General features: G+C 56.8%; 1 protein-coding gene across 1 annotated transcript; it reads left to right on the forward strand.

The window, feature by feature from the left end:
* Positions 1 to 1,905: 1,905 nt before the first annotated feature.
* On the forward strand, positions 1,906 to 23,019 carry FOXO6 (forkhead box O6). Its single transcript, XM_079139012.1, has 2 exons — positions 1,906 to 2,917; positions 20,819 to 23,019. Exons 1-2 carry the CDS (start codon positions 2,504 to 2,506, stop codon positions 22,085 to 22,087), a joined length of 1,683 nt encoding a protein of 560 aa, XP_078995138.1. The 5' UTR covers positions 1,906 to 2,503; the 3' UTR covers positions 22,088 to 23,019.
* The last annotated feature ends 1,482 nt before the right edge of the window (positions 23,020 to 24,501 follow it).

Here is a 24,501-nt window from a genome sequence, read left to right on the forward strand (position 1 = left end):
AGGGGCCCAACAAAGCCTGAGTCAGCCACCAGGGCATCTCTGCCAACCTGGCTTCCTAGCCCTGCGGTGGCAGGCTGTGCCAGGGCCCCCAGCTAAGATTCCTCCCAGCCCTGGTGTGGTCCCAAGCAAGCTCTCATCTCATGCTTAAAGCTGGGCCAGGGATGAAGGCTGACAGGAGGCTTGCCTGGCCTCCAGGGTACCCAAGGGACAGTCCTTAATGTGACCCCCCCCCCCCAGGCAGGGAGGGTACATGAGAGTTGTGGAAGGGGGTCCAGCAGTGATTTCAGCCCCTTGTGGATTTAAACAGAACCACCTGGAGGATGTGTGTGTGTATAGGGGGGCAGCCAATAGTTCCATGCCCACCCTTGCCTTTGGGATGTGACTCAGGCAGATGCCATGCCAGGCATCTGCAAGTTGGGCCTGCTCCCACTCTGGGAGATGAGGAGGAGCCCCTCCAGCCCCACCCCCATCCTCATTCTTAGCCCTACTCTCTGGGTCCTAAGCTGGAAGAAAGAAATTCTCCAGAGGACTATTGGCCATGGTTGGGGCACAGCACTCCTACTGCCCAGAGAACTCCGCATGTTCAGCTCCTCCAGGAATCAGGTACTGGCTAAGGAGAGGATTAGGAGCTTGGGATTCTAGACCGGGTCATTCTCTCTGGGCAAGTCATCTTCCCACTTGGCCTTAGTTCCTGTTCCTGATTGGCAAAATAGGAATATTATGCTGAAGGGATCCAGGTGTTGCTAACAGAGCAGCAATTCATCTGGGCAAGCAAGGAACAGAGACATGTGAGGGTTGGGGCTAGAGGTGTCAAGGTTAAGTTGATGTTTGAGCTGAGTTCTGAAGAATGGGAGGCTGCTGAGGGCGTGAGAAGGGGAAAGTGCTTTCTAAGCAGAGGGCGTACCCTAAGGGAAGGCTGGTAGGTGGAGCGGTGGCTAGAACTTAGCCTATCACCCTATGGGAGAGGTCACTGACTGCCCGGCCTCTCAGCTAGTCTCCCCCTTCTGAAGTCATAGTGATGATCTGATTAACATCTTTTTCCTCCACTAGTCTGTACAGTATGGATTTCATTTGTGATTTCTTTGCTATGGTGCCCTGGACAGCGCCAGGTGCGTCAAAGGTGCTCAATACATATTGGTTAAACGAATGAGAAGCTCTTCCCCAAATGCTCTAAACTTTGGGGTTAGCACTTGTTTCAACAGGCTTTATAACCTCCCACAGACTCTGAGATAGTGGTTTCCAAAGTGTGGTCCCTGGTGCATCAACTGGAAGCTTAATAGAAATGCAGTCTCTGCTCAACCCAAGTCTGCAGAAACAGAAACTCAGGGGCTGGGGTCTAGCCTATCTGTTTTAACAAGCTTTCCAGGATGATTCTGGTACACGTTGAACTTTGAGAACTAGAGTTCTAAAACTACCCACAGGCACCATAAGCATCCGTGAAGACCCCATCTGCAGATGGAAAAGCCAGTATGTGACAAAACCTGGCCTAGAACCCAGGTATTCTTGAACCATTCCTTCTCCCAGTCCAGTTAAAGGCGCAAAGAAAAGGAAAGGGGCCAAGGTCCCTGGAACCAAGACTTAGAAACATCAAGGGTTTAGATACAGAGGGCGGGGCATTCCTTGGGGGAGAAGGCGGGGCCAGTGCTCTGAGTCCCGCCCCATTCCCGTTGCCCTGGGAAACCCCGGGTTGTAACAATAACCCGCTGACGCGCTTCTGGGCGGGAACCTGTCGAGGCCGTGGGCGGGGCAGTCCTGCCGCGGACCAATAGGCTCATTCGGGCCCCGCCCCCGCACCACCTCCCGGAGCTCCGAGCAGGGGGCGGGGTCGCGCTCGCCTCTTCTCCCCTGCTCCGTAGGCGGCGCTGTGGCGTGCAGGGGCTAAGACGGGATCGCCCCGAGCTGGGAGCTCCGCGCGCCCGCCCCAGCCTGCAGGCGGGGCACCCGGGCAGGCCGAGGATTCCGCGGCCGCGGGCGAACACGCCCCGCCCTCTCCCTCGCCGGGCCCGCCCCAACCCCGTCCCCCGCCCGTCCCGAGGTGCAGCCGGCGCTGAGCGCGGCAGGCGCGGGAGCTGGCGCTGGAGCCGGAGCGGCGGCGGCGCAGGCTCCGGCACGGGCTCGAGCTCCGGCATGGTGCAATCCAGCCTCGTCCCGGGAGAGCGGGGCCCGCGCGCGGGGCCGGCGCCCGGGGAGTGGCGGCAGCGGCGGTGGCGGTGGTGGCTGCAGGAGCAGGCAGGCGGCAGGTGCTAGAAGCGGGGCTGGGCGAGGTGTGTACCCGCTGGGCTCCCGGGCCGCCGCCCCCTCACTGTCCGGGTCTGTCCTTCTTTTCGTGCTCCCCAGTGTGTCCAGCCCCCTGCCTCCGCGCCCCGGCCCATGGCGCCCCGCGGTTGAGCCGGCGCCGCCAGGGACCCCTCCCGTGGGCCTCCCCGGGGCGCGCAGATCCCGGAGCCGCCCGCCCACCCTCCGCGGAGCCTCCCTCCCCTCCTCGCCCGAGTCGGGCGGGACCATGGCCGCGAAGCTGCGAGCGCATCAGGTGGACGTGGACCCGGACTTCGCGCCGCAGAGCCGGCCGCGCTCCTGTACCTGGCCCCTGCCGCAGCCCGACTTGGCCGGCGACGAGGACAGAGCGCTCGGCGCAGGGGTGGCCGAGGGCGCTGAGGACTGCGGGCCGGAGCGCCGGGCGACGGCCCCGGCAATGGCCCCAGCGCCGCCGCTGGGCGCGGAGGTCGGACCGCTGCGGAAAGCAAAGAGCTCCCGGCGGAACGCGTGGGGGAACCTGTCCTACGCCGACCTCATCACCAAAGCCATCGAGAGCGCCCCGGACAAGCGGCTCACGCTCTCGCAGATCTATGACTGGATGGTCCGCTACGTGCCCTACTTCAAGGATAAAGGCGACAGCAACAGCTCGGCAGGCTGGAAGGTGGGGGCGTCCGGCTGGGGAGGGGGCTGGGGATGCCGACTGGGGCTTCCATTGGCTGCTAGGTGGGTCTGGGCTCCCAGCGGGCCGTCAGGAGGGGGCTCTGGGGCACCCCCAGGGGTCACGGAGTGTGTGCCCAGGGCGTGGGGCTGGCCAGCGGACAGGCAGGGGCGTGTTGGGAGCAGCTGTGTGAATGCTCCCTCGCGGGGAAGGATGCGGGGTGGGAGGTCTGGTAGGGTGACAAGGGACTGCAGCTTTGAGGCGTCCCCCAGGAACATCCCCACCCCATCCTTGGGGACATGGCAGAGGAGTGGATTCCCAGGCCACGGACATTGGGGACTTCCCCTTGCTTCCCCGAGTTTGCTTTGTACTCTTGTTTTACCCTCTCCACTAGGACACCCTTTTTAAAGAGCTAGAATAATGACTTGGGGCCAGTGGCTGCTTTCCCTCCCAAATCTCTCCACTGCCCTTTCTGGAACCAGTCCCAGGGTGAGGAGTGCAGACCATGGCCCACAGTTCTCTCTGGCGCCAGGAGTTCACCCTGGGGCACCAACCAGCCTGGGATGAGGAGCTTGGCAGGTGACCTGAGGTGTGAGTTCTCCATGGGGCAAATGCTGCTGGCCCTTTACCTGGGTCAGCATGGGGGGCTGGTGATGACCCCTGCTGGTGCCAGGGTAGAGTGCTGAGTGCCAGGGATCTGTCCCTGCCCACGCCAGGTAGCCTGTCTTCCACCTCCCTGGCTTTCTAAGTCCAGATGCATTTAGGGACTGGGGAAGGGGCTGGGGTACCCCAGGGAGGCCTCCATGCCAGGCAGTGGAAAGGGGGGAGCCATCTTAGGAGAGGACAGGGTCCTGGCTTGATTGAATTGTGGCTGCAAGACCCAGCTATCCTCTGGCCATCTTGTCTGTGCCTTTGGGGTAAAGAGGCTGGAGGGGGTTTGTGCCTAAGAGGTGAGCTGTCAGACTCTCAGTGGGAGAGGGGCCTTTGTGAGGAAGGCATGCCCATATCCAGGGAGGGGGCCAAACTCTGTAGTGGCGGCCAGCAGAGTCCAAGGAAGGAGGCATGCCAGTGGACATGCAGCTCCAGATGCCCACAGCAGCATTGTAGGGATCAGGGTGTACTGACCTGAGAGCCCAGAGCTCTCAGGCTTTGTGCTGGCAGTTTCTCTGTCTCTTTCCAGCCGCTATGGGGCAGGGACATGGACCAGAGGAGTAGACATGAGTCTCCTTCCCCATCCCCTCTCTGAAACCCTTGAGTTCAAGCCCCACCAGAATACATCCTCCCAAGTGTGCCCTACCCTTCAGCTTTGCTCCTACCTCCCTCCCTGCTCCCCATGCCCTGTCCCACCTTCCACTCCTCCCTGTACACATTGATATTCACTATCCTCTGGGCACAGAGTTCAGATGCCTCCTCCAGGAAGCTCCCTCTAACTCTTTTTTAGCTAGCTTGGGACAACCTCTCCACACTTGCATTGGGCATTAGTCATTTGTATCCTGTCTTATTTCCCTTTCCTATCTCTCCTGTGGAATTTGGTGGCAATATCAGAGCCATTCTGTGCCTATAGTACCAGGCATAAAGCCTGGCACCAAGAAGCTATTAATGATGTGTAATGAAAAAGTGAAGAGAGGAGTGGATGATGCAGAGGGTGTGTAGTTGGAGTCAGTGGAGAGTCAAGTGGGTCAGAGTAGGCCAGGAAGGCTTCCTGCAGGAGGTGGAGCTCCAGCTGGGCTTGGTGGATGAGGGAGGTTAGGGAAAGTTGGGCAGAAGGGGATCTGAGGGGAAGCCAGGAGAGAGCTGCAGTTCATTGAGTGTCTTGGGGCCAAGCTCTGTGCAGGCAGTGCATATATCTTTAATGTTCTCAGCAGTCCCTGAGGTGGGTTTTACTCTGATCATTATTGGAGGAGCTCACTTAGGCCCAGAGTGGAGAAGTCAACTGTATAAGGTCATACACTAAGAAGATGGGAAAGCCAAACTCCAGCCCAGGGGTGTCTCCTTCCAGGGTCCCACCGAGCCTCTGGAACAGTGTCTGCTGGTAGCCTTGGGTGAGGTTGGGGAGGTGCTGAAGACTTTTGAGCAGGTACAGGTATAAATCCTAGAATGAGGTGAAAGTGTGCTTGAAGATAGTTTATTCCCGAAAGTTCATTTCTCAGATGGTGAGACTGAGGCCTTTGAAGGGGACAGGACTCTACCGAGTGTGTCAGTGAGTGGCAGGCCCTGGACCAGAGTCCAGTCTCCCTCCTGCCCATGGGATGTGGTTTCCACTGCACCACACTGCTGGGGGCACACTGGCTTTTCCTGTACCTGGCTCCCAGTCCTGGGCTGGAAACTGGAGGAGCCTCAGGCTTGGGCTTCTGTCCTAGGCCCTGGCAGAGACCACCCAGATACTGAAGGGGACCTGCCTCATACTGTCCCTTCAGTGGCTGTCCCTTGTACCCCGCCTAGCTTCTCAGGAAGCCTCCTTTCCTCTCATTCCTGGAGCTTTCTGCCCCTGCACCCCTTCCCCCATTTCCAATGAATTCCTCCAGAGGCCTGGTGGAGGAGCTATCCCCAAGTTTCAGCTACTCTCACATTGACAGAGGCTGCAATATACCTCAGGTGCCAGGGCCTGGGCCCATTATTCCTTCCTCCCTTCCTCATCCCAACAAAAACATTGCACTTGAATCCCTAGGGTGTACCAAACCCTGCATTCCATAGAGTGAGGAAATCTTCAGGGTGCAATGAACTGGGCCAGTTCCACACCCAGGCCCTGAGTTTTGCAGGCAGGAAAGGCTGGGGGTGGGGCTGGGGTTCCTGGAAGGTGGGTTAGATATCTTAGGGAGCCAGGCAGGTCCTCACAGAGAAGGTAGCACTTGATCTGATCTTCCTTCACTGGGGACGGAAGAATTTCAGTGATAGTCTGGGGTGGGGGAGGAAGCGGGGTGTTGAGTATACCCAAAGGCAGGGAGGTAGGATTGTTCATGTTGGATTAAGGGGATAGTTCAGGTGTGCCAGGCTGGAACCTAGGGTTCCCAGGTGTGGCAGGGAGGTGGCATGGGAAAAGTGGTGGTGGTGGGGGGAGTCAGATCAGGAAAGGCTGATGTGCTAAGCCCTCACCCCGTATGATATGGAGGGGTAGTAAGGTGTGCCGAGGACAGAAGTTGGAGGCAGATCAGCAGCAGGCTCAGAACACCCAGATTAGGCCAAAGCCTAGAGAGAGGCTGTGCTCAGTGCTGGGAATCTCACCCAGCGGGCTGGTTAAGTTCTCCTGGGGGTGGAGGGTCTCAGGCCTGGGATCAGGGGTTGGACAGGAGGTCCCCCTCTTTCCTTGGTGTCCCAAGAGTGTGGATATTCAGGTAGAGCTTCCCACTCCCTCTTGGCTTCTCCAGTCCCACTTTTCCTGAGCTCTGGACTCCTCCGGGAAGCCTTCCAGGCTGTTCTGAGTCCTGGAGCTCCTTCCACTTAGAGCTCCTGAGTTGTTCTGCCTCCTTTTGTGTTTCCTGGCTGCCAGCTCCTTTGGGAGCTCCCAGGCCAGGCCTGGGCACCTCCCATTCCTGTCCCCAGGTCCCGTGGGGAGGAGCACAGTGAATGGGGGCTTCCCTTCTCTTTCAGGGACCAGAGCAGCCTATCTTCTGAGGGGTGGGATCAGAAGGGCTGGTGCTACCTCAGTCTGACCCAGCCCTGGCCTGTAAGTTCCAGGTGGGGTGGGGGCAGGAAGGGAAAGACTGATCTGAGGGGCCAGGAGCAGGGTCCTGCTACAGCCTCTGAGCAGTGGTTGTGAATGTAGGGCGCCCCCTTCCCTCTCCCCTCCAGCCTGCTCCAGCGGGGCTCCCTCCTCCTTTGTCCTCGGGGATCCCCATCCCCAAGGGCTGGTGGGGGTGCAGGAGGAGGCGGTGTGAGCCCCGATGAAGGGGGGTGTCCTCACCCCCCTCGCTACACGAGCGAGGGGCTGGCAGCTGCCCGCCTCCTGGGCACGGGCCCGTGCCAGCCGCTCCTGGCACAGTTGCTGGCACGCCCGGCAGACTCCCACGGCCACCTGCTCACACCCACCCACGAGCGCTGGCGCGCTGCGGGCCCTTCCGGCTCCCGGGCCTCCCGGAGCCCCTCCCCCGCCGCCGGGCCCGAGCCGCCACCCCAGTCACCGGCTCCCCACAGACCCCTCGCTCGCCACCCGCCCGGTGGCCCCCGTCTGCGCCCCAGCCGCGCGCAACTTGGGGAGCTCGGGAGGCGGGGCAGCTGGGGCCGCCGGGGTAGCCGCGCCGCGGGGGAAGGGGACCGGAGGCAGGCAGACAGACCGACAGACAGGGTGAGGGCCCCGCCTGCCACCTGGCGCCGCTCCAGCGGGACGATGGCGGGCAGCGCCGTGCCAGGCGGTAATTGCAGACAGACTAATTTAAAGAGATGAGACGGTTATTTTTAACTCGCGTTAAGGTAATGAACGGCGCGGGGGGTTTGCGGGTTCGAAAGTTCAGCGCCCCCAACCCCCACTTTCTGCGGTTCGGGGGGCTCCTTCTATGCAATCCCTGAGGACTCCAGCCTCGGGACTCACTGGGGGTAGGTGGGGAGGGAGGCTGATGAGCAGGAGAAGCCCTGCCAGAGGGCAAGAGGGCCAGAGGGCGGGACAGAGGCATCCACTAGCCAAGCGCTGGTCCATCAAACCCTCCACACCTTGCTTCCTGGTGGGTTAGTGTTCCCATTTCAAGGTGGGAAAATGACTTACTCTGAGGTCACACACCCAGGAAGTGGCAGACCTAGGAAATGAACCCTATTCTAACAACCCTCCCACTAGAGCTTTTTCTATGCCAATGGGTAGGACTGGGGCGGGGATGGGGGCTGGAGAGAAGGGCTTGGGTTTGGACTTTGAAAGGATGGGGGCCTTTTTCCGTGTAGCCTACCTTCCCCTGTCATTGAGTGGCAGCCAGTTATACTACCACGTGGGGTCCTGTGGTCTGGTCTGCCAGGACTGGAGGTGGTCCTGAACTGTGACTTGTGAGCCTCTGGGATACCCGTGCTTCAGCTGTAGGGGAGCCCCTCCCTAGGGTTCTGCTTCCTTGACCTCCCAGCTGACTGTCATGACCTCCCCACTCCAGCTCTGGGCTGCCTCCCACTTCTAGGCTGGGCACCTGGAGAAGCCGGGAGCGTGGGGCAGGCCAAACCTCCACCTCCAGATGGGGCTTTGGGTCTCTGAAGAGGTGGAAGGGCATGAAACCCCCTGTGCCTTCTTCCCCAGCTCAGCTCCTTCAATCTACATCCATCCAGTGACTGGGAACCCCTCTCCGCCCACTCTGTTGCTCAAGTGTGTCTTAAAGCTAAAGGACAAACTTCTCCCCAGCAATGACCCTTCTCCTGGAGCATCACTCAGGGTGTCCTGGTGCAATACTTTGGGGTCTCTTTGGAGTCATCTGTGGGATCAGGGCTAGGTGGGGGTGGGCAGAGCCCCTGTGCAGCAACCTGAGCCAGCGTTCGTGTGGGCTGGAGTGAAGCTCTCTCTCCCATTCCAGTCCTCAGTGTCCTCATCTGTGTCCAGAGGGCCTTAACTCAGCCACTGGGTCTTTCACTGCTGTGACTTATAAACTCTCTGGTTCTAGGCGCCATGAGGGTTCTCTGGACAGAGGGTACTTAGTACTGAGAGAACTTCTCACGGTGGACACGTGAGTATAGGCATGGATGGTCTTGAACTTGAGACTTATGCTTAGAGATGCCTGCCCTGTCCGTGGCAGCACCCCAGTGGTAAGCATTCTCCCCCAACGAAGAGAGTGCTCATGGCAGTCCCAGCTGGCTCCCAAATCAGGCAGATGGGGGGGTTCAGAGTGTTGGGTGAGTATTAGCTCAGGCTCTGGGGCCTGGGTAGGGTGCTCAGGGGGACAGCTGGATCTGGAGTGCCCCCCTTCTCCTGGCACCCTGGTTACCATGGAAACCAACTCCTGTTTAGGAGGGTTTGGCTGTTTGCTGCCTCTCCCCACCCCCCAACCCATATGTGGAGGTGGGAGGGGGTCCAGGTGGTGTGTGGGGGAGGGGCCTCCCACACCCTCCCCCTAGGGCCTCCCTTTTTGCAGAGAGAAACCTTTATGGTCTGTAAGGGGGGTGCCACTTGTGGGAAGGGGAATGAAAATTAAGAGATTAATGTCTGGGTGCTAGGCAGTCAGTTGGGCACTTTGAATACATTCATTTTCTCCTTGCACCCCCCTGGGTCCTGCCAGGTATACATTAATAGCCCCATTTCACAGTTGAGGAAGCTGAGGCAGGAAGACCCTGGATTTAGATGCAGACCTTTCTGTTTCTGCCACATTTCTCCACCTGCTAATGCCAGTGCCGTCTCAGCCCTACATGCCAGCCAGCCCGCCCTCCTGCCTGAAGGTCCTTTCCTCCTCTAGAACCCTCCCGGGCTCCTCAGTTACCCTGGGAGTCAACCAAGCCCAAACTTCTCTGTTTGGACCCTTGGGCCCTCTCCTGGCCTTGTCCGGGCCCTGCCCCCCTTTCTACTTTCCCTCTGCCTCTGATGCCAGGTGCTCTTGCTTTGCCACCTTCACACATGACACTGAAGTTCTCATCCCACACCACTGCCATTGCCATGTGCTCACTGCAGCAGCTCTCTTTGGCTGATCCCTTGGGACACACCTCAGAAAATAGGTGGGGTGCTTGGGTGGTTTGATTGAAGACCCACCCTCTCGGTGATTCTGGAGCCCAGCATGTCTCCTTAAAGTTTCTGCTTTAAATCCTTACTAGTTCACAAACCTGGCTGATGATCAGAGTCACCTAGACACTTTTCAACACAGGCTTCTAGTCCCCATCTCAAACCCTCTGTCAGACTCTTAGCAGGTGGCCTCTAGAATCTATATTTTAATAAGCATGTCTGGTGACAGATCATTCAGATACGATGCCTTCCTTTCATGGTGGCTTCCCAGCCTCCTGCGAGCCCCGCCTTTCCTTCTTTCTGTGTTCCTGAGCTTCCTTCTCTAAGTAGCCTGCCTAGGTTGAGCCCGCTCCTCTCCTCACTCCTGTTGGGTCCTCCAAAGGTTCCAACTCCATGCAGTCAGTTTCAAGGGACTGAGTCACCACTCCAGCACCTGAGCCCACCCTTAAGTCCTAAAAGTCATGATGGAGAGAATGGATGGAGGGTGGCGGGAGTGCCAGTAAATATTCAGCATGTTGCTCTGGGCCTGGCGTGGTGAAGAACTGACAATCACAACCCCTGTCCTGCTAGCCCGAACTGTTGAAGGAGAGAAGAGACCTGCTCCATCCAGACCTCAGGTCTTGTGTGATACCTCCAGGCCTAGCTCCCAGCCCATCAACCCTCCAGTCACGTTCCTGTCTTCTGATCCTTGCTTTATAACCAACACTGGACCCTGTCCCAGCTCAGGGATTCGTCCTGCCATGTGCTGACACAGCATTTTCACAGAGCCAAGCTGGGCATAGCAACACATGCCTGTAACCCCAGTGACTCAGGAGCTGAGGCAGGAGGATCACAAGTTTCAAGGCTGGCCAATGCATTTAGTGAGACCCTGTCTCAAAATAAAGTAAAAAGATTTGGGATGTACCTCAGTGGTAGAGCACCCCCCAAGTTCAGTCCCCGCACAAAAAAATAAAAATAAAAACTAAGAAACACAGCCACTCTTGATGCTGTATTGTTACTTGTCCCCACTTTGCAGATGAGGAAATGTAATAAGAGACTTTAAGTGCATCCCAGGATGAGTAGCAGAAGTGAACGCCCCACAGCTAGTTTTACCTACCCAGGGCCCTGGCCGGCTATTCCAAGCTCACTTCCCTCCCCACTGTTTCCCTCCCCAGCCCCTCATTGTCTCTGTCTCCCTTAGGATTTGCCCTGAGGCTTCTAGCTGGGGAGTGGTTCTGGGGTCCTCCTTCCTTTTCCCGAGAACTCCCTGGGGGAGGGACAGACCAACCTGATGTTCACCTGGTCTGCAGGCCCCAAGGAGGACAGTTTCCCTCCATTCACGGTCGTCCCTCAGGCTCTGCCCAGCGGGCTTCTGCTGTGTGGTGCTGCCCAGAGGGAAGTAGGCCCTGATCTTGAAGGGCCTGCAGGTCAGCTGGGAGATAAGATGAGGACCTGACTCTAGATTCAGAATAGAAACTTCTCAGGGTCAGAATAGAAGGTCAGAAAATCAGCTGTGGGTGCTCAGAGTTTGGAAGGGGAGCTAGAACCTCCTTATGGGAGCCCATTGGGATCAGGGCAGGGAGAAGCAAGAGAGTAGCCATGAATGGCAGCCAGGAGACCACTCTAAGCTGTGAGGATAGGATGAGGGGTAGAACGCTCACCTCAAGGACCTTGTGGAGAGAGGACAGGACGGGGAGGGTTTGGACACCTGGTATGGATCTGGTACTAGAATGCAATGAAGGAAATGAGCCTGAGACAGGGTGGAGGCCAGAAGAGTCCACAATGCCAACCTGAGACCTCCACAGCACCTTCTGATACCTTGAGACTCTCAGGTGAGATCGAGCTGTATGGTTAGGAGCCTGGGAGGCAAATGGCACAAGCAGAGCCCACTTCCACTTACCCTTTGCAGGACTTTGGGCAGCTAAACCTCAACTTCCTCCTCTACAGATGGGATTACAGGAAAGATACCTGTCCAGTCCCCAAGAAGTCTAACCAGGTGTCATTACTATTACTACTTGCTTCAGGAAAGAAAAGGAACCACCTCCCCATGTAGGGCCTGACCCTAAGACACTAAAATCTGTGTGTGAGTGTGCATGCATACATGTTGGAGGAATCCCCTCTCTAATGCTTCACTTTCTGGTCCCTGAGCCAGGGATTGGAGATGGCCAAGCTCCCTCCTGCTCTTGTTTGATTTGCTGCTTTGGAGTCTCCAGAGCCTTCCCTACAGTCCTGGGAGGCAAGCAGAGCAGGTTTTAGGATCCCCATTTTACAGATGAAGGAAATGATTCGTTCAAGGTCCCCTTGAGCCTATGGCTGGCTGTCCCTGGAATTTGGCTCGTCTTTGCCCCACTGGCAGGCTGTGTGACCTTGGGCACAGCCTTCCCTCTCTGGCTCCCAGTTCCCCCTCCCCAACTCTGGGACGCTGGTGAGGTCTCCTCCTACTCCCCCTGTGCCCTCCCCTGTCCTCAGCTGGCCTAGCCACCACCTCCTTTTGTAACCTGAGCTGGGCTGTGGGGGAAGGGGCTTGCCCTCTGCCAGAGGCACCTGCCAGCTGAGCAGATGTGAGGGGATGGAGGCCCCAGGAGGAGAAAGAGGGCCTCCAGCCGGGAGACCATGGCCAGGCTGGGCAGGCAACACTCCACACATCCAGTCCTGGCCACTAGCCTCTGCCCCCTGGAGCTCACCCTGAGTACTTTGTCCGTTTTCAGCAGACTGTCACGGCACTCCAACATGTCTTGAAGGACCTTTGAGTCTTCTGAAGAAGACAGTGGCAGATGAGGCTGGTGCTCCGGTCTGGGGTGGCCTGCCCTGGGTTCCAGGAGTACCCCCCTGGATGAGACAGAGGGCCATGGGCCATCCCTGGGGCAAGGCCGTGTCTGTGCGGGTGGCCGTGCCCCTGGGAGAGCAGATGGTTCTTTTGGCACTATGCCCACTCCTCCTCTTCCCTTAGGAGCCAGCCTGCAGGGCTGGGACACAGCTGCCGGGCCCTCCCCAGAGCCAGGCCTAGGGCAGGGATGGGTGAGGTCAGCGCAGCTGCTCCCAGGGCCTGGGGCAGGGGTGGGAGGTTCTGCCTGCCGGGGAAGGGCGGGGCTCCGCCTGAGAGGAGCACCAGGGAGAGGTCTGAATTTTCAGCTTTGCCTCTAGGGGTTCTGGTTTAATTCTGGGTGAGGGGTGGTGAAGGGTCTATGGAGGGGTGCTGAGCCTGTGGACAGCTCCACCCCTGGAGTTCCTGCAGGCCTCAGCTCCTTCCTAGAGGTGTCTCAAGGCAAGAAGAAGAGCAAGGGCCCTGGGTAGGAATTCACAAATTCCTGCACCACTTATACTATGTGACCTCAGTTTCTCATCTATAAAGTGGGAATAATAAACCAACTCAGAGGGTTATTCCTCAGTAAGATAGTGATTGTTGGGTGTCAGTGCATGGCCCACGATAAAGCTTCAATAAATGGTAGTCCTCACTCCCTTTACCTTGCCAAATTCTCATGGGGACCCAGGAAGTGCTGTCATAGGGAGGCACAGGGGAAATCAGGAGACCAGAGGTTCAGGCAGGACACTAGCCAGGTGTGGCAGGGCCTGGAACACTGGCCTGGAATTTGCTGAACAGAACCTGCACAGAGATGCCAGTCTTGAGTGGTTCAGGCTGTTGAGGGCTCCATCCGATCTGTTGGCTGCCTGTGAGCCAAGAATTGCCCCATGAAGTTCAAGTAGGCAGGCCAACTCATATGCAGACTCTGGCTTCCAGTTAGATCTGCAGTAGCACTGCAGTGGGGTTTGCAGAGGGATGCAGAAGCTGGTAGAACAGCGAGAAGGGCAAGAACAACAGGAACAGAGTGCAGATGCACAGAGGGATGGACATCTAGGGTGGTTGGAGGCCCAGATGGACCTGAAGGTTTAGGGGTGACAGGGTTGGAAGGCACCAACCTTGAGTATCTATCTGGAGTTGGAACCAAGCCCATGAATAATAAGGGACCATGGACTTTTGAGCAGGGGTAAGCTTGGACTCCTGTTGCTGGTTTGCTTGCTGCAATGGCTAGGTATTAGGGCTCTGCACTCTCCCGGGAAGGGGGATTTGCCACAGCGTTACCCTTGACCTAATGTCTTGCTTCAACCTTCCATTCCTTGTGGACCTGACAGCCCACTCACTTGTAGGCACCATGGTCATATGCCTCCATACCCCTTTACCCCTCCCACTGCCGACCCTTGTGCCAAGGATTTGCACATGGCCTCAGGACCCTGAGGTCATCCCTGTTATCCTTTCTGTCAGAAGGCTATCTGGACTGAGCACCCCAACTTTATCCCAGGCAGCATGACATGGGACACTCTGGGAGTTGTGACATTGTTTGATACGGATGTTCCTGGACCAGGCTGGGATCCCAGAGAGGGATGAAGGACAGGGGGAGGATGGAGGCTGCTCCTGGAGCCCTGAGATAGGGAGGAGACGAGATTCTTGACATGTAAGATGCTCCCTGTGGCTGTTGGTGGTGTTGTCCCTTTAACAGGGGAAGTCTGAGGTCATATAGGTGAAGTTAGAATGCCAAACCTGACTTTAGTCTTTCTTCATGCAGGAAGAGGGAAGGAGAAAGAAGATGAGCATCCTGGAGGGGGTCAGACCTCTCTTGCCATAGCCCCACAGTGTCTGTTTCCTGGGTAGGCACTAAAGAGAGGACCCGGGTCACAGTCCCCACTGAGCAGGCACGGTAGTATCCTGAGGGAAGAGCTGGGCAGATACTCTCACTGTGATGGAACATGGAGAGGCATCCATGCCTGACCTCTCAGATTTGGGTGGTTGGACACAAGACCTAGGTCTGAACTTGGAGGACCCTAGACGCCTTCAGGTCCAGGGAGGCAAGGAGGTAGCACAGGCTCGGTGGTGAGTGGGGCACAATGTTCATATCTGATAAAAGCCAGGAGAACTTGGGCTCCAAAGCCAAGGCAGGGATGGCTGCTGGGGAGGGCAGCAGAGTGTCCCCTGCCACATTGGAGGAAGGCGTGGGAAGAGCCCTGGCTTCGGCAATCAACGGCCCAGAGATCCAAACTTGGCTCTGTCACTTCCAGTTTCAAGGCCTCAGGAGTCATGTAACCCACTGAGCCTCAGTTTCCCCCTTATAAAATAGTCCCTACTTACAGGACGGTTACTAGAATAAAAGAAGCTGGCTTACATCTGGCACATGACAGGTGGTGCCTTCCTCCTGCCTCAGTATTGAAAGCACATGCCAGTGGTGTGCCAGAGCTGGTTCACACTGGCTCATGGAGCCAATCGGGCACAGTTCTTCCTGGTTCCACACTTGATGACATCATGTTGGCAGCTTCAAATGGGCGATGGTAGTAGTATCTACACCACAGAAATCAGCAGAAGCTACCAATCCAATCAGGTGGGTTTCCCCCACAGTTGAACATTTACCAGCACCCTGATGGAGGTGCACCCAGGAAAGGTAACCTTCCTTGTGCCCCTGCCCAGGGTACAGGATCAAAAGATGGAACAGAGAGCACAGGAGTCCATGTCCCAGAATTCTTCCTGTGAGCTCTCTTTAGCTCAACTGAGGACAAAACAGGAGGCAGGGCAATGGTGGGACTCTGGCTAGGCCAAGCAACCCAGGACACAGTCTAAGGTCCCTTCTGAGCTTGGGAAAGTTGGATACAGTTGTAGCACCAGACAACTCGTACAGGCAGGGGACAGAGAATGGGGACCTCTTCTCTCTCCACAGCCCCTCCCGCCCCCAGAGATCTGGCAGGCCCTGGCTGGGGAAGTGAGATTGGATGAGGTTGAGCTGTCAGAGAATGAAGCTGTGCTGGGAGGAGAAATGAGGCTGTACTGGAAGATAAACGAGGTTGTACTGTGAGGGGCTGAGGTGGTACTTGGAGGCAAGGTGAGGCTGCATTATGAGATAAATGAGGCTGTACTGTCAGGGGATGAAGTGTACTTGTTGGAGAGATGATGTCCTGCTGGATCAGTCGGGTTGCACCATCAGAGAACACAGCCACACCACAGGAGGAAGGAGCGCGTGTGACTTCCAGGATAAATGAGGGTGTCCTGCTGGATAAATGAGGGGGCCCGTCAGGTGAATGGAGTGCTGTTAGCAAATGAGGTTGTACTTGCTGGATAAATGGGACTGGTGTGCTGGATAAATGGGGCTGTGCTGTCAGATGAATGCATTACCGCTCGTGGGCGAAGGGTGTCCTGGGAATAGATGAGGGTGTCCTGCCGGATGGATGAGCTGCCGCCACCAAATGGATCAGACCCTGTCCACGAGAGAGGCACTGTGGGCAAGGTCGAGCTGGTTCTGTCTCTGCTGAGGCTCTTGGGGGGCCTTGTGGCCCAGGTGGTGTGAGCCGTGGGAGACCCTGGTGTGAGCCAACCCAAGTCAGTGTGGGGGCTGGGGAGGGCAGCTGCCTGGAGCACCTGCCAGCCATTCCTCATCTCTCCTACCGTGGCTCCTTCGGTTCTCTGCCACTCATGACCTGTCTACCTCCCTGCTTGTTCCTCATTCTGTCCTGTGTCCTCTTCTTGGCCCAATTTGAATAAGCCCTACTATGTGTCTGCCAAGGCAGTCTCATTTAATTCCCCTTAAAATACAGTATTTCTCTCTCCCCCTGCTTTCATCTAGCATTCATTCATTCCACAAACATTTAAATGCTTAAAGTATGTGCCAAACATATGGGGTACAGTTTTTAAAACAAGGACAAAAACGGTACCCTCATGAAAGTTGAAAGAAGATAAATAAATTAGGTATAGGTTGAGTATCCCTTATCCGAAATGCTTGGGACCAAAAGTGTTTTGGGTTTCAGATTTTTTAAGATTTGGGAATATTCGCATAGATTTCACCAGCTGAGTATCCTTAATCCAAAAGGGTCTAAAATCTGAAACTTTTTGAGTGCCATGACATTGAAAAGTTTCAGAATTTGGAGCACTTCAGATTTAGGGTATTTGGCTTTGGAATGTTCAACCTATTAACTTATAAAGTGATAATGCTTTAGAAAAATTCTGAGTAGGGTGAGCGGGCCAAGGAATGGCAGGGAAGAGGAGCAGTATTTGAAAGAGTGGTCCGGACAGGCCTTGTTGCAGAAGGTACTGTCTGAACTTGACGGAGATGAGAGATCTCTGTGGACATCTGTGGAAAGGTGGTACCCTGTCTAGCCAGCTCGAGGGGCAGGAGGAGTGATGGAGCAGGACAGCTGTGAGGTCTCAGAGGATCTTGCGGTTCTGAATAAGACCAAGGCTGTGGGAGGGACCTCGGAGGACTGGGCATGATTTCAGTTTTGGAAAGGACCACACTGGCTGCTGCGTGCAGTGCTGCAGGGCAGTGAGGGTGGAAGCAGGTGACTATGGAGAAATGGGAGCGTCGAAGCACCTTGCCCCTGGGTTGCCCTGTTCGTTGGAGTATCCAGATCCAAGACCAGCGCTGATGCACTTTGCCCTGTACCAGCTTCACCAGCCTCCTCTCCCTGGTGGGTGAGGCTCCTGGGAGCTGTTCTTTCTGACCCAGTTTCTGAGGGAAAATGGGGTGTAAATGGGGTGACACCTACCCACTGTCCCTTTCCCTCTGCCCCAAGGTGGTCTCCCTGGGTCCTTGAATCAGGGAGGTCCTATCTCCCATAGGAGCATGGACCAGGTGTAGGTGTAGGTGTGGGAGGTGTGAGGCACCAGAAATGGCCCAGCTCTAGGCATCAGGGGAACCCAGGCATGCCAGGGCTGTGGCTGTGGTGGTGGGTTGCTAGGCAACTCCAAGAGGGAGCCCTGGTTACTGCTGCCTGGCAGAGGCATCTTCCTCCTCTACCTCCCTCACCTCCTCCATGGCCTCTGGCCTCCCAGGAGGGCTTTTGTGAGAGCCAGAGTTGTGATCAGTGCTTGCCACTGGATCTTGGCTGGGAGCTCTGATTGGTACCAGGTAGCTGGGCCCTGAGGAACCACACTGGGATGCAGGGCCTGGGCTTCTCTCATGGGGCACAGCCCTGGTGCATGCCTGGTACAAAGCCCAGATCAGCAGTCAGAGGCCTAGGTCCTTACTCAGCTCTGAACCACCTCCCTGCATGACCCTGGGCAGTGCAGGGCACCCCTCTAGGTCTCAGCTGCTCCATCCACCTGGCCTACAGGATCCCTCCCCACGGGCCTCATTTTCTAAGAGAGGGTGCTGAGTGGGCAGGGCTCCAGGCTATCCCTCCCACCCCTGTTGGCTTGAGTATGTAACACTTAAGTTTTGCATTAGATTCCATTTACAAAAAGAATTTTACTTATGAAAGAATTCCACTGCTTTAAGAAAAATGTTTGAAAACCTCTGAGCTGGATGATACTAAGGATTTTCAGTGTCAAACTGAAAATTCCCAGAAAGGTCCCCAAAGTACCACTGGCCCATGTTATCATTTAATAGGTAGGGAAACAGTCCTGCATAGGAGGAGAAACTTGCCCTAAGTCAAGCAAGTGGGAAGAGCACTGAGCTAGGGGTCAGGCTCACATCCTTACTCTGACAACAGGTCCTGGACCACTTTGGGCAAGTCCTTGCTTCTTCCTGGGTTGGACCAGCCATGGTGTCAGACTTGGGCTTGACCTTCCAGGTACCTGATTGGGTCGGGGACCGAGGGGAGAAGAATGCAAACCTTTGTAGGCTTGGAACATGTCTTGGTAATCTGAAATATTTCATACTGTTTATAAAGAAAATGGAGGGCTGGGAAGTAGCTCAGAGGTAGAGCACTTATCTAGCATTTGTGAGACCCTGGGTTTGAATCCTAGCACTGAGAGAGAGGAACAAGAAAATAATGTGGATCTGCTGAAACATACCCCCAGCACACTTAGGCCCACAGACTTATAGGGAGAGCTTACATGGAAAGTTTGAGGAGCATGGGGATACTAACTTCCTAAGATTCTTTGGGAATTCCCTATCGTGTGCCAGAATGTAATGTCTTTTAGACTCAGTAAGACCAACCTGAAATCAAAATCGGGCTCTGTGCTTACCAAGCCGTGTGATTTGGCAGTCACTCAGAGTCTCTGAGCCCACTTCTCTCATGTCGGGGTAGGGGTCCCAATCCATGACTCTGTGGAGTCTGACATAATGGTAAGTACTGAGATAAGTGCTCAGAGCACCTGGCTGAACAGGCTGGTGCTGCCCAGGTGCTGGTACCTGATGGTGTCCTTCCCCCCAGCATTCTGAGCTGGGCTGGCACATAATGACATTGATAAAGAGGTGTTACCTGATGGACCTCCAGCTGGAGAAGTAGAGAGGTGGGAAGTGCAACCTCTGGCAAGCTGACAATCCTTTGGGGAAGAAAACTGAGGCCTCCTGAGGACCCTGAACACAGGTGTAGGGGAGGGGCCTGGGAGCCAGGTGTAGGGGCGGGACGGGAAGTGGGTATCTACTTGAGGGAATACCATTCCCTGGGGTCCGGTTTCCCGCCTCTCTAAGCCCCAGGAGAAGCCAGGCAGGGCAAGGCTGGAAAGCCCCAGCTGTCACCACCCAACTCCAGAGTGCTAGAGACAGGGAGCCCAGGACCCTGAAGAGTGAGCCAAGACCTGGAGCTGGGGGAGCAGTGGGTGGAAGGTGCCCTGGGCAGCAGGAAGGGTCCTGGAGACCCATGGAGAGGAGGCAGGAGGGAGTACTCTCACAGAGACAGTGACTGAGTATAACTGGGCAGATTAAAGGGTTATGAGCAAGTCTGTGACCTAGGCAGATTTGGGGTCCTTGGCTCCACTGTCTGGCTGGGGGACTATGGGCAAGTTAATCTTGCCTCTGGGCCTCTGTCGCCTGGTAGATGAAATGGGGGAATGTCAGCTTTCCAAGAGTGGTTGGTGCCCAGCATAGCTGCACTCAGGACATGATGTGAAGGAGATGGAGACGGAGTAGGTCTGTTGAGTGGTCTGAGGTGAGATCTTCTGACCAGAGTGAGGGATTTAATCAACATCTATGAGTTCCTGGAGTGTTCACCCAACACCAGACCACAGGTTAGCTCATGTAATGATCTAAAAACCTTATGAAGTTGTTATGACTGGCCCGTTGTTTTAGAGTAGCTCAGAGATTGATACATAGCTATGGTCACACAGCTAGGTGGCCAAAGAACCTGGCTTCTTGCCCAACCCTCTGATAGCCAAGTTCATGCTGTTTCCACAGCAGAGGCCAAAGCCAGGTGGGAGACCCACTGGAAGTGCCCCTCCAGATTCCTGTGGGAGCCAGACCAGTGGAGCTCTGGACTCTGACTTCCTCTGTCCCAGGACAGGTTTGGCCAAAGCAGGCAGGGACCTGGGGAGCACTATTGACTGGCACAGCAGAAATGAAGAAGAGAATAAGGGCAAGGGCAACAAAGGTGAAGCCAGGGAGGTACCCAGAGACAGCAGAAAGGGCTTTGGAGCCTTAAGCCATTTCACTTTTCTGAGCCCAGGTCTTCTTGACGGGAGAATATGTGGGCATTGTGCACAGACCCCACTAGAAAAAGACTCTGAGGGCAGACCTCTGGCAGGTGGGTCAAGAGGGGTGGGAGGCAAGAGAACTGAGCTAGTCTGAAAAAAGGCACTGAGCAGGAGCCGGTCCTGAGGCCTCCATGGCCAAAGGTTGTCCTTTGAGGGGCTTAGTAGGATCCAGTTTCTTTGGAGTTCAGAGGAGCTGGGGGAAATCTCTGAGAAGTCTTAGGCCCATATCCTGGTTGGGGACTCCCAGCTCTTCTGCTTTGGCTGGCCAGGCCCTCCCAGCACTCCCAGCAAAGGGTTAACAGTCTTCTCTACCTGCAGTTGCATTTTAAAGACACGAAATTAAAGCAGGTAATTTATTCTCCCCACACACGAAAGAGCAATTAGTTCTAAACAGGGCTTAATCAGTCACCGCGAGATTGATTTCTGGAGCCCTGGGTTTTCGGGCTCCTGGCACCATGCCAGACTGGGAAGGGAGGGGGGCGGACAAATGAGCCGCGGCGGCATGAGCCCTTACATAATCTGCTGGGGGGCCCTGGCAGCTTGGCTAGCCCCGCGAGGGGCTTGGCAGAGTTGGGGGAGAGGGGGATCCCGCAGACACTGAGTAACCCTCAGCTCCAGGAAAAAGCTAGGCTCAGGACTCCAGCCCCACCCTCTGGGCAGTGTCTGGGGGTGCACAGGTGCAATTAAGGGTAGAGGTTGGGTATTCTGGGTTTGTCCAACCTGGTACTTACACCTGCACCCCCTGTTCTCCCAATCCCTGCACCCCATTGACCTTATTTCCCCTATTTCCTCCCCCTCTCCCTACAACTCTTCTCCACTCTTATTCTCTCACTTTTTCCCAACGCCCCATCCCCATCATTCCCTCCTTTTCCCACGGCCTCCTCACTTCCCATTTTCCCACCCATGCCCTTGTTTCTGGCCACAGAACTCCATCCGGCACAACCTGTCACTGCACACCCGTTTCATCCGCGTGCAGAACGAGGGCACTGGCAAAAGTTCGTGGTGGATGCTGAACCCTGAGGGTGGAAAGACGGGCAAGACCCCGCGGCGCAGGGCTGTGTCCATGGACAACGGGGCCAAATTCCTTCGCATCAAGGGCAAGGCGAGCAAGAAGAAGCAGCTGCAGGCGCCTGAACGAAGCCCCGACGACAGTCCTCCGGGCGCGCCTGCCCCAGGGCCTGTGCCTGTCGCGGCCAAGTGGGCCGCCAGCCCGGCCTCTCATGCCAGCGATGACTACGAGGCATGGGCCGACTTCCGCGGCGGCGGGAGACCCCTACTCGGAGAGGCAGCCGAGTTGGAGGACGACGAGGCCCTGGAGGCCCTGGCGCCGTCATCGCCACTCATGTACCCGAGCCCTGCGAGCGCGCTCTCGCCGGCGTTGGGTGCGCGCTGCCCGGGGGAGCTGCCACGCCTGGCAGAGCTGGGAGGCCCGTTGGGCCTGCACGGCGGCGGCGGCGCTGGGCTGCCCGAGGCCCTGCTGGACGGCGCGCAGGACGCGTACGGGCCGCGGGCCCGCGCCGGGACGCCTGCCTACTTCGGCGGCTGCAAAGGTGGTGCCTACGGCGGGGGCGGGGGCTTCGGGCCGCCGGCGCTGGGCGCGCTGCGGCGCCTGCCCATGCAGACCATCCAGGAGAACAAGCAGGCCAGCTTCGCGCCGGCCGCCGCGCCCTTCCGTCCCGGAGCGCTGCCCACCCTGCTGCCGCCGCCGCCGCCGCCCGCGCCGAGGCCCGGACCGGTGCTGGGCGCGCCCGGGGAGATGGCGCTGGCAGGTGCAGCAGCCGCCTACCCCGGCAAGGGGGCGGCCCCGTACGCGCCGCCGGCGCCCTCGCGCAGTGCCTTAGCCCACCCCATCAGCCTTATGACGCTGCCCGGAGACGCGGGCGCCACAGGCCTGGCACCGCCTGGCCACGCCAGCGCCTTTGGGGGCCCGCCCGGTGGCCTCCTGCTGGACGCGCTGCCCGGCCCCTATGCGGCCGCAGCCGCCGGGCCCTTGGGTGCAGCGCCCGACAGATTCCCGGCGGACCTGGACCTCGACATGTTCAGCGGGAGTCTTGAGTGTGATGTCGAGTCCATCATCCTCAACGACTTCATGGACAGCGACGAAATGGACTTCAATTTCGATTCTGCCCTGCCTCCACCGCCGCCCGGCCTGGCCGGGGCCCCGCCTCCTAACCAGAGCTGGGTTCCGGGCTGAGGACCGCCTCCCGCATTCTGGGTGCCCGGGTCCCTTCCCCAGGGGGCCTCTCTCTTCCCATCCTGATCCCCAGGTCCCCAGCCCCAATCCAGCTCCATGGGAAGATCCAGGAGGCAGCCCCAGCCCTGCTAAAGACATCCCTCGGAAGTTGACCACAGAGGGAAGTGAGAGGTAGGGGCTGGGGCACCCCACCATTCCTGCCCCAGTTCCTGAGACCCGCTCCCCCTCCTCCCAGGACAGAAAGCCTGGGAGAGGAAGCTGGAATCTGGGCTCCGTGGGAGCGGGAAGGAACAAGGCGGGCCGCCTGGTTTGGATGCTGGCGGGAGAGGCCAACTAGGAAATGGGGCAGGGGGCGTTTCCGAATCCTCAGTTTCATTTGTGGAGCCCTTGCGGTGATGTGATGCATAGCCCACCCCAAATTCTAGTTTGATTTTCAGTTGACACTTTGCCCTACTGGTCTTAGCCTCACCACTGGAAGCCAGCAACCCCCTCCGGAAAATTCACTCGCACCTACCTATTGGCCATCCCCTCCCCCACAGCAGTCCTCCTCAAGCCCTAGGTTGCCCTCCGTAGACCCCCATCCCCATGATTCAGCCTCTCCCTCACATCCCAGCCGCCCCCATCCCCAACCTCACCCTATGGCAGTCTGTCCCCCTATTCAACCCCCACATCCCCAGTACTGGTCTCAGTCTCATCAACAGGCCTCAGCTCCAGATCCACCATCCCACCCCATCCAACACCCCTTCCTCCGTGCCAGTCCTGGCCCCTTCTCTCCCATATTTATAAGTGTCCCGTCGGGGCGGGCGGTGGGCGCGGCGTCCCCGGCGCGTATCGTAGGCAGTGTACTGTGGCCGTGCCGTCAGCGTGTGCGTGTGCGTGTGTGCCGTGTCCAGGCCGTGTAGAGTGCATTGTACAGCATATTTTCATGAATAAAATTGTTTTAAATATTTCCCGCGTCTTGGCTAGCAGGGGGGGTGGCGGCGGCGGTGGCGGAGGATAATTGTAAAGTATTGCGGGGATGGGAAAGGTGAGGGTTCCTGTGCCTGCCTGCCTTTATTGTGGCTTTGGTCTGGGTGCACATCAGCATTCGCTGGTGCTGCTCTGCTCAGCACTCGTTGATTAAGCGCCTACTGAATTCCTGACAGTGGACTGTACCTTGTGGAGCTCTGCAACTGTTTGGTGAACACGTGCAGGAAGTCTCAGATGTGGGAAGATTGCCCTGAATTAAGCCTTTGAGGCTGGGACAGAGGGGACGGGTATTTACTAAGAACCTGTTCTGCCAGGCTCTGTGTTGGGTGCAGTTTTTGTTCTCGTAGTACAGATGAGAAAACAAGGTCAGAGAAGGAAAATAACTTGGGAAGGTGGGATGGGAATGGGGGAAAGATAATCCTTTGAAGGTGCAGACCTCTGTTGAAGTCCTCTAGTATACCAGCTGTGTATATCTGGGGCACAGTTTCAACCTCTGCAGCCTTTTTTTTTCTGGTCTAAATCATAGCACACATAGTAGCCCCCATCTCAAGTGAATGAGAAAGGTGTGTAAAGTACACAGCGCAGGTCCTACACTCAAAAATTCCTTCAAGAATGATTTAGTGAGCAACTACTAGGTGCCAGTTCTTATATCAAGCATAGGGATTGCCACAGGCAGCAGCGTTGGCACAATTTCTGCCCTCGAGGAACTTAGAGGCTTATGGGGGACACAGGTAGATAGACAACGATGGATGGCAGCTATGATGGATGGAGGAGTAGGGTCTGCTGTTGTGGGCAGTGATCAGGTAGCCTTGGAAGGGGAGCTGGCCCAGCTGAGCCTTGAAGGATGAGTTGATTTGGGGAAGAGGAGGAAGTCAGAGAGAAAAAACCAGAGCCGAGAAAGCACGTGGCTTCCATAAGCAAAAGATGTTGACTGTGGCTAAAGCCCAGAAGTGGAAAGATTGCTGGTGGTAGGGAGTCACATGGGCCAGAAGGGGCATCAGTGAGAGAGGCAAAAGGTGCCAATGGTGGCTCAAACCAGGGAATGGGTGAAGGCAGTGGGGTTGGACAGGAAATGATGAGTTCACATGTATTTTGGATGTAGACTCATTGGGACGTGATTGTGGATGGGACACGGGAGGTTGGGGAGAGGAGTCGGTGGTGGTTGAGTACTTGGGCAGACAAGGCCATTCCCTGACATGGGGACCATCAAGGAAGAGAGAGCCCTGGGACAGGGCCTGCTCATCAGCCATAGACAGGCTCAATTTGAGTCACATGCTACGTGATTCCTTGGGATTTGGGAGGGAGGATGGCAGCTTAGGGACATTTCTACTGTACAAATGGCGTTCTCTGACATCGGGCAACATGCTGGCCTACCTGATGTTCACCTAGTCAGGGGGTTCAGAGCCTAGGAAGGCATCTGGACTGGAGAGGGAAGTTAGAGAATC

This window comes from Sciurus vulgaris (assembly GCF_902686455.1).
Source record: "Sciurus vulgaris genome assembly, chromosome: 1".
NCBI classification, from domain to species: domain Eukaryota; kingdom Metazoa; phylum Chordata; class Mammalia; order Rodentia; family Sciuridae; genus Sciurus; species Sciurus vulgaris.